At 47.5% G+C, this 9830-nt stretch overlaps 1 protein-coding gene across 1 annotated transcript in view; it reads left to right on the top strand.

Annotated features, from left to right (window-relative positions):
* dmgdh (dimethylglycine dehydrogenase) overlaps window positions 1-9617 on the top strand; it is a 24458-nt gene extending 14841 nt beyond the window's left edge. Inside the window, exons 6-16 of the mRNA XM_056254653.1 lie at window positions 1-203; window positions 4154-4352; window positions 4430-4599; window positions 5292-5445; window positions 5681-5846; window positions 6519-6649; window positions 7694-7911; window positions 8225-8382; window positions 8568-8627; window positions 8704-8838; window positions 9035-9617. The exon at window positions 1-203 is cut by the window's left edge and continues 46 nt beyond it. Of these exons, the coding sequence (XP_056110628.1) occupies window positions 1-203; window positions 4154-4352; window positions 4430-4599; window positions 5292-5445; window positions 5681-5846; window positions 6519-6649; window positions 7694-7911; window positions 8225-8382; window positions 8568-8627; window positions 8704-8838; window positions 9035-9241 (1801 nt within the window). The 3' untranslated portion in view covers window positions 9242-9617. The remainder of the gene's footprint in view (window positions 204-4153; window positions 4353-4429; window positions 4600-5291; window positions 5446-5680; window positions 5847-6518; window positions 6650-7693; window positions 7912-8224; window positions 8383-8567; window positions 8628-8703; window positions 8839-9034) is intronic.
* Window positions 9618-9830: the final 213 nt, after the last annotated feature.

Genomic DNA, 9830 nt, shown 5'->3' with positions numbered 1-9830 from the left:
CACCGTCCCAGTGCACCACCAGTACGTCGTCACGGCGACCGTTCCCGAGGTGAAGGCCCTGGGGGCGGAGCTTCCGGTGATCCGGGATCTGGAGGGCTCGTATTACCTTCGTCAGGAGCGCGACGGGCTGCTGTTCGGACCCTACGAGAGCGAGGAGAAGATGGTTCTGCAGGACTCGTGGATCCGAGACGGCGTCCCGCCAGGTCAGAGATCACCGTAGCAACGTCCAATCACAGCGCAGTCGTACACCGTAGCAACGTCCAATCACAGCGCAGTCGTACACCGTAGCAACGTCCAATCACAGCGCAGTCGTACACCATAGCCACAACCAATCACAGTGCAGTCGTACACCGTAGCATCGTCCAATCACAGCGCAGTAGTACACCATAGCCACAACCAATCACAGTGCAGTCGAACACCATAGCAACGTCCAATCACAACGCAGTTGTACACCATAGCAACGTCCAATCACAGCGCAGTCGTACACCATAGCAACGTCCAATCACAGCGCAGTCGTACACCATAGCAACGTCCAATCACAGCGCAGTCGTACACCATAGCCACAACCAATCACAGTGCAGTCGTACACCGTAGCATCGTCCAATCACAGCGCAGTAGTACACCATAGCCACAACCAATCACAGTGCAGTCGTACACCATAGCAACGTCCAATCACAGCGCAGTCGTACACCATAGCAACGTCCAATCACAGCGCAGTCGTACACCATAGCAACGTCCAATCACAGCGCAACGTCCAATCACAGCACAGTCGTACACCATAGCAACGTCCAATCACAGCGCAACGTCCAATCACAGCACAGTCGTACACCATAGCAACGTCCAATCACAGCGCAACGTCCAATCACAGCGCAGTCGTACACCATAGCCACAACCAATCACAGTGCAGTCGTACACCATAGCAACGTCCAATCACAGCGCAGTCGTACACCATAGCAACGTCCAATCACAGCGCAGTCATACACCATAGCAACGTCCAATCACAGCGCAGTCGTACACCATAGTCACATCCAATCACAGCGCAGTCGTACACCGTACCCCATTCACAGCGCAGGCGTACACCGTAGCAACGTCCAATCACAGCGCAGTCGTACACCATAGCAACGTCCAATCACAGCGCAGTCGTACACCATAGCAACGTCCAATCACAGCGCAACGTCCAATCACAGTGCAGTCGTACACCATAGCAACATCCAACCATAGCAACGTCCAATCACAGCGCAGTCGTACACCATAGTCACATCCAATCACAGCGCAGTCGTACACCGTACCCCATTCACAGCGCAGGCGTACACCGTAGCAACGTCCAATCACAGCGCAGTCGTACACCATAGCAACGTCCAATCACAGCGCAGTCGTACACCATAGCAACGTCCAATCACAGCGCAACGTCCAATCACAGTGCAGTCGTACACCATAGCCACAACCAATCACAGTGCAGTCGTACAACATAGCAACGTCCAATCACAGCGCAGTCGTACACCATAGCAACGTCCAATCACAGCACAGTCGTACACCATAGCAACGTCCAATCACAGCGCAACGTCCAATCACAGCGCAGTCGTACACCATAGCCACAACCAATCACAGTGCAGTCGTACACCATAGCAACGTCCAATCACAGCGCAGTCGTAAACCATAGCAACGTCCAATCACAGCGCAGTCATACACCATAGCAACGTCCAATCACAGCGCAGTCGTACACCATAGTCACATCCAATCACAGCGCAGTCGTACACCGTACCCCATTCACAGCGCAGGCGTACACCGTAGCAACGTCCAATCACAGCGCAGTCGTACACCATAGCAACGTCCAATCACAGCGCAGTCGTACACCATAGCAACGTCCAATCACAGCGCAACGTCCAATCACAGTGCAGTCGTACACCATAGCCACAACCAATCACAGTGCAGTCGTACAACATAGCAACGTCCAATCACAGCGCAGTCGTACACCATAGCAACGTCCAATCACAGCGCAGTCGTACACCATAGCAACATCCAATCACAGCGCAGTCGTGCACCGTAGCATCGTCCAATCACAGCACAGTCGTACACCATAGAAACATCCAATCACAGCACAGTCGTACACCATAGCAACGTCCAATCACAATGCAGTCGTACACCATAGCAACATCCAACCATAGCAACGTCCAATCACAGCGCAGTCGTACACCATAGCAACATCCAATCACAGCACAGTCGTACACCATAGCAACGTCCAATCACAGCGCAGTCGTACACCATAGCAACATCCAATCACAGCGCAGTCGTACACCATAGAAACATCCAACCATAGCAACGTCCAATCACAGCGCAGTCATACACCATAGCAACATCCAATCACAGCACAGTCGTACACCATAGCAACGTCCAATCACAGCACAGTCGTACACCGTAGCAACGTACAACCATAGCAACGTCCAATCACAGCACAGTCGTACACCGTAGCAACGTACAACCATAGCAACGTCCAATCACAGCACAGTCGTACACCGTAGCAACGTACAACCATAGCAACGTCCAATCACAGCACAGTCGTACACCGTAGCAACGTACAACCATAGCAACGTCCAATCACAATGCAGTCGTACACCATAGCAACATCCAACCATAGCAACGTCCAATCACAGCGCAGTCGTACACCATAGCAACATCCAATCACAGCACAGTCGTACACCATAGCAACGTCCAATCACAGCGCAGTCGTACACCATAGCAACATCCAATCACAGCGCAGTCGTACACCATAGAAACATCCAACCATAGCAACGTCCAATCACAGCGCAGTCATACACCATAGCAACATCCAATCACAGCACAGTCGTACACCATAGCAACGTCCAATCACAGCGCAGTCGTACACCATAGCAACATCCAATCACAGCGCAGTCGTACACCATAGCAACATCCAATCACAGCGCAGTCGTGCACCGTAGCATCGTCCAATCACAGCACAGTCGTACACCATAGAAACATCCAACCATAGCAACGTCCAATCACAGCGCAGTCATACACCATAGCAACATCCAATCACAGCACAGTCGTACACCATAGCAACGTCCAATCACAGCACAGTCGTACACCGTAGCAACGTACAACCATAGCAACGTCCAATCACAGCGCAGTCGTACACCATAGAAATGTCCAATCACAACGCAGTCGTACACCATAACAAGGTCCAACCATAGCAACGTCAAATCACAGCACAGTCGTACACCATAGCAACGTCCCATCACAGCAGTCGTACACCATAGCAATGTCCATTCACAGCGCAGTAGTACACCGTAGCAACATCCAACCATAGCAACGTCCAACCATAGCAACGTCCAATCACAGCACAGTCGTACACCATAGCAATGTCCAATCACAATGCAGTCGTACACCATAGCAACGTCCAACCATAGCAACGTCCAATCACAGCGCAGTCGTACACCGTAGCAACATCCAATCACAGCACAGTCGTACACCATAGCAATGTCCAATCACAGCAGTCGTACACCATAGCAATGTCCATTCACAGCGCAGTAGTACACCGTAGCAACATCCAACCATAGCAACGTCCAACCATAGCAACGTCCAATCACAGCACAGTCGTACACCATAGCAATGTCCAATCACAATGCAGTCGTACACCATAGCAACGTCCAACCATAGCAACGTCCAATCACAGCTCAGTCGTACACCGTAGCAACATCCAATCACAGCATAGTCGTACACCATTGCAATGTCCAATCACAATGCAGTCGTACACCATAGCAACGTCCAACCATAGCAACGTCCAATCACAGCGCAATCGTACACCATAGCAACGTCCAATCACAGCACAGTTGTGAATCGTACATCTTTTATATTCTGTTTTGTTCTATTCTATTCTATTCTATTTTTTATTCTGGTCTATTCTGTTCTAAGATATTCTGTTTTATTCTATTTCAATCTTTTCTATTCTATTCTTTTCTCATTTTTATATTCTAGTCTATTCTGTTCTATTCTATTCTATACTTTTCTATTCTATTCTATTCTATACTTTTCTGTCTTCATAAATCAGTATCTTTGTTTTCCAGTAAAAAACTGGAAAACAAAGCGCAGTCGTGCATCAAACAAGTGTGTGTGTGTGTGTGTGTGTGGGTTGAAGGTTTCGGGAAGGAGTTGTTCGAGTCGGATCTGGACCGGATAATGGATCATGTGGAAATGGCCATGGAGATGGTGCCGGTTCTGAAGAACGCTGACATCATCAACATCGTGTCCGGGCCGATCACGTACACACCGGACCTGCTGCCCATGATCGGGCCGCACCAGGGAGCCCGCAACTACTGGACCGCCATCGGCTTCGGGTCCGCACCACATCTGACAAACATTACAGTATCATAACGACTGAGGTGATGATTGACATGTGAGGTGTGATTGACAGGTACGGCATCATTCACTCGGGAGGAGTGGGGAAGTTCCTCAGTGACTGGATCATGAGTGGTGAACCCCCGTATGACCTCATCGAGTGTGACCCCAATCGCTACGGCAACTGGACCACCATACCGTACGTGTGCGCCAAAGCCAGGGAATCCTACGGCTTCAACAATGTGGGTGAGTCACGTGACAGGAAGAGGCGTGTTTGCTGGAATGATGCTGGAACGATGATATGTGTGTGTGACTGGTTTGTTTCAGTGGGCTTCCTGAAGGAGGAGCATCAGAACACCCTAATAACTGTATAGAAACAGCCTAAAACACTCAGAACATACTAGCAACTGCATAGCAACAGCCTAAAACACTCAGAACACCCTAGCAACCGCATAGCAACAGCCTAAAACCCTCAGAACACCATAGAAACCGCATAGAAACAGCCTAAAACACTCAGAACACCCTAACAACTGCATAGCAACAGTCTAAAACACTCAGAACACCTTAGCAACTGCATAGAAACAGCCTAAAAGACTCAGAACACCCCAGCAACCGCATAGCAACAGTCTAAAACACTCAGAACACCCTAACAACTGCATAGCAACAGCCTAAAACCCTCAGAACACCCTAGAAACCGCATAGAAACAGCCTAAAACACTCAGAACACCCTAACAACTGCATAGCAACAGCCTAAAACCCTCAGAACACCCTAGAAACCGCATAGAAACAGCCTAAAACACTCAGAACACCCTAGCAACTGCATAGCAACAGTCTAAAACACTCAGAACACCTTAGCAACTGCATAGAAACAGCCTAAAAGAGGAGTGCGATGCTGGAATGATGCTGGAACGATGATCTGTGTGTGTGACTGGTTTCAGTGGGCTTCCCGAAGGAGGAGCGTTTCGCGGGTCGGCCCACTAGCCGGGTCAGTGGCGTCTATGAGCTGCTGAAGGACAAATGCTCCATGGGTTTCCATGCAGGCTGGGAACAGCCACACTACTTCCACAAACCTGGAGACGACATCGGATACAAGTGAGCGGATGCTGATGTCTATATAATCTAAATTATATATTAACACTAGCGTTCAACGTTTAATGTTTTTGAGAGAGTCTCTTCTGCTCACAAAGGCTGCATTTATTTTAAAAAAATGTATGTAAAACTGTGAAATATTATTACCATTTAAAAATAACTGATATCCTTAAATAAAAAACCCTGAACTTGTTGACGGCAGTGTGAGTGAGTCTCTCTCTCTGGTTCTGTGATGCAGACCCAGTTTCAGAAGGACGAACTGGTTCGGGCCGGTCGGACGGGAGTGTAAACTAGTGATGGAGGGAGTGGGTGTGATTGACCTTTCACCCTTTGGGAAGTTCATGGTGAAAGGAGATGATTCACACCGGCTGCTCGACCGGCTGTTTGCCAACACACTCCCAAAGGTGAGAGAGAGAAAAACTGCTTAGCAACAGCCTAATAGCCACATAGCAACAGCTTAAAACACTTCCCGAAGGAGTAGCGTTTCACTGGGTGCCGCGAAACCCTCAGAACACCCTAATAACTGCATAGAAACATCCTAAAACACTCAGAACACCCTAATAACTTCATAGAAACAGCCTAAAACACTCAGAACACCCAAATAACCCCATAGTAAAATCCTAAAACACTCAGAACACCCTAGCAACTGCTTAGTAACCACTGAAAACACTCAGAACACCCTAGCAACTGCATAGCAACAGCCTAAAACAGTCAGAACACCTTAGCAACTGCATAGAAACAGCCTAAACACCCAGAACACCCAAATAACTGCATATCAACAATGGCCCAAAACACTCAGAACACCATAGAAACTGTTTAACAGCCTAAAACACTCAGAACACCCTAGCAACTGCATAGCAACAGCCTAAAACACCCAGAACACCCAAATAACTGCATAGAAACAGCCTAAAACACTCAGAACACCCTAGCAACTGCATAGCAACAGCCTAAAACACTCAGAACACCTGTGTTTAGTTAAAGATTGTGTCTGGATGGAGAATCACTTCATGAGTACACACACTTGGAACTGACAGCAAAAGCAGTCAGACTGAATGATGATGATGTTTGATCCTCAGGTGGGCCAAACCAACATCAGTCACATGCTGACCCCGCGGGGGCGTGTCTACGCTGAGGTCACGGTTACCCAGATCACACCTGGAGAGTTTCTGCTCATCACAGGCTCCGGGTCCGAGCTTCACGATCTGCGGTGCGAGCAATAACACAGACACACACACACACACACACACACACACACACACACACACACACACACACATACACACACTCACACACACACACACACACACACACACATACACTCACTCATTCACACATCAGTAACATTTACTACTGTCTGAGAGCTGAAGGGAGCCAAGTGTGTGTAAAGTGAGAACATCTGAAGAAGTGTGTGTGTGTGTGTGTGTATGTGTGTGTGTGTATGTCAGTAACAGCTGTCTGGTTTCTGCCCCTCGGTCTCATCCAATCAGTAAGCAGCGCAATCACCTCCCCGCTGACACACACACACACACACACACACACTCAGCGCCCTCTCCTGGATGAAAGTGTATTGGCCTGCAGTACTAACAGAGACTAACACATGGAGCTGTTAATAACTGCAGCTTACTTAATCAATGCTCACTAACACTAGAGCTAATGGTTATGACACCTTCAGTGAGTCTCAGGGTCGAGTGTGTGTCGTCCTGCAGCGTTTGAATAATTACTGAAGTCAAGTCACATTTATTTATACAGCGCTTTACAGCACAGAGTGTTTCAGCAGCTTTACTGAGAGAACAGGACAATAATGCAAGAGTGTGTTTCCAGAAGAGAATAGCGTCACAGTCCAGCTTAAGTCAGTTCAGTGATGCTTCATTTCTGCTGTAAAAGTTATTAATTTAGTTCATTTATATATATAGCGGCTCTGGAGAAAACCGTGATGTCATCATCCAGCTCAGTTCAGTTCTCATATAATGCTGTCAATGCAGGAGATCAATAATATTGCTGAATATTACATTAAATACAGACATCATGTGTGTTTTTGAGGAGAGTGTGCTTCTACTTTCCTAGATCAGATGTACCATTTCCACCTGCTGAACCAGGAAACATAAAAACTGTTTAAAAAAATACCCCAGGCTTGCAAAAATACAAGCAACTGCCTAAAAACACTCATAACAACACCTTGCCAGACACTTATAACCCATAATATCATTATTTCCGTTACTGATAGTGATGCGGTGGTTTCTCTCTGCTTCAGATGGATCGAACGCGAGGTGTGTGATGGGGATTATCACGTGAGTGTGTGTAACGTGACGGATGAGATCGGTGTTTTGGGCGTCGCCGGGCCGAAGTCTCGAGCGGTTCTTCAGAAACTGAGCGATGAGGACATGAGTGATGCGGGTTTCAGATTCCTGTGGTGCAGATCCCTTCAGCTGGCCGGCGTCCCGGTGCGAGCCGTCCGGATATCATACACAGGTGATCCGTGTGCGGCCCGAATCCCGGAGGACAACACACACGGACATGTGTTGCACAAACTGGAAAAACAAATGCTAAATTATCAGAATAGCAAACATTGTGGTCACGGATCAAAATATAATAAGCGTGAATAAAAAATTTAAACGCGTTAAAAATTGTATTGCACAAAACTGAAACTTCACGCTTATTATATTTTGATCCGTGACCAAAATACTTTTGATGGGACATTGATCCCGTAGATCAGTACAGGCTGACGGACAGAACTAGCAGTTTTCCTCATGCAGTGTGTGTGTGTGTGTGTGTGTGTGTGTAGGTGAGCTGGGTTGGGAGCTGTACATGGACATGAGAAACATGAGGTCTGTGTATCAGGCGCTGATGGAAGCGGGACAGAACGAGGACATCGACGACTTCGGCACATACGCCATGAACTCACTGAGACTGGAGAAGGGCTTCAGAGCCTGGGGAGCCGAGGTCCTGCTCACACACACACACACACAGACTGTGTGCGAGTTCATATTGTATTCTGTGCTTATGTCATCAGACTGATGTAATCTCATGTTAACGCGAGTGAAGAGGTTTGCTCATAAACATCTCACTGTGATTCAGGGAAACGATCACATGTAAACGCGTCTCAGTGTGTGTTCTTCTGTTTCCAGATGAACTGCGACACCAATCCTTTCGAAGCCGGTTTGGACTATTTCATCAAACTCAATAAGGTAATAATGAAACTCTCAGTGCGTCTCTGAGGTGTGAGCCGGATCTCACCGGATCTCACCGGTTCTGTGTTTCCAGCCTGCAGATTTCGTGGGTAAACAGGCTCTGCTGGAGATCAAGGCTCAGGGTTTGAGGCGTCGACTGGCGTTCCTCACACTGAACACTGACGACATCGACCCCGAGGGGAACGAGACCGTCTGGCACAATGGACAGGTAAAGTGTGTGTGTGTGTGTGTGTGTGTGAGTGCGTGTGGGAGTGTGTGTGTGTGTGTGTGTGCGTGCATAAGTGCATCTGTCCATGATAAAAGTGCATCTAAGGCCTGACTCCAGAGGCTGTTAAAGAGCATGTGTGTGTGTGAGAGGTTACGTGAGAGTTTACCACCGTGTGTGTGTGTGTGTGTGTGTGCAGGTGGTGGGGAACACGACGTCAGGATCGTACAGCTTCACTGCTCATCAGAGTCTGGCGTTCGCGTATCTGCCACTCCATCTGATCCGCGAGGGGCAACAGCTGGAGGTGGAGCTTCTGGGTCACAGACACCCGGCAACGGTTGCTAAGGAGCCGCTGGTGCTCACAGAACCCAGCAGAACCCGCCAGCAGAGGAAGAGCCAGACCTGAGAACCCGCCCGACCTTTGACCTTTCAGTGATGTCACAACTGAGTCAGCCGAGACTTTCATTCCTGTGTGAACGTTTCGTCTACATGAAAATCTCAAAACAAATGTCAGATTTTTTTAAATGTCTAAATCTGTGTTAAAAAGCATTAATAACTGAAAACACTGTGACGTTCTGCTGCTGCTGAAACATGTCTTAATGTCCAGATTCTGTGAATGATTAGTCATATTGTGACTGATTAACTGATGAGTCTTACAGAGAGCCAGAGAAGAACTTAATAAAACACAATCTCAGATGATTCTCGTATGATTTTGACCTCTAATTATTCCTGTATTTGTACTGTATGTTTTCAATGTCAATAAACGCTCTCTATCTCCTCTCGGACAGTTTTAATCATAGAATGAAAGTTTTTAGAAAGATTTAAAAAGTTTAGAATAATATTTATTTACCATAGAAGAGGTTCAAAACTGAATTATTTGAAAATGAAAATGGAGTACTTTTTGATGGTGTGAGATTTGAATTTAAGGAAGTGAAACTCACATGGAATAAAGTTCATATCACTGCAGTAGGTGTATTTTTTTATTAATGTAATTA

The sequence above is a fragment of the Rhinichthys klamathensis genome, unplaced genomic scaffold (genome assembly GCF_029890125.1).
Source record: "Rhinichthys klamathensis goyatoka isolate OS25496 unplaced genomic scaffold, OSU_Roscu_1.1 h1tg000113l_1, whole genome shotgun sequence".
NCBI lineage: Eukaryota > Metazoa > Chordata > Actinopteri > Cypriniformes > Leuciscidae > Rhinichthys > Rhinichthys klamathensis.
The sequence above is the reverse complement of the archived record's forward strand: the minus strand, read 5'-3'. Positions and strand labels throughout refer to the sequence as shown.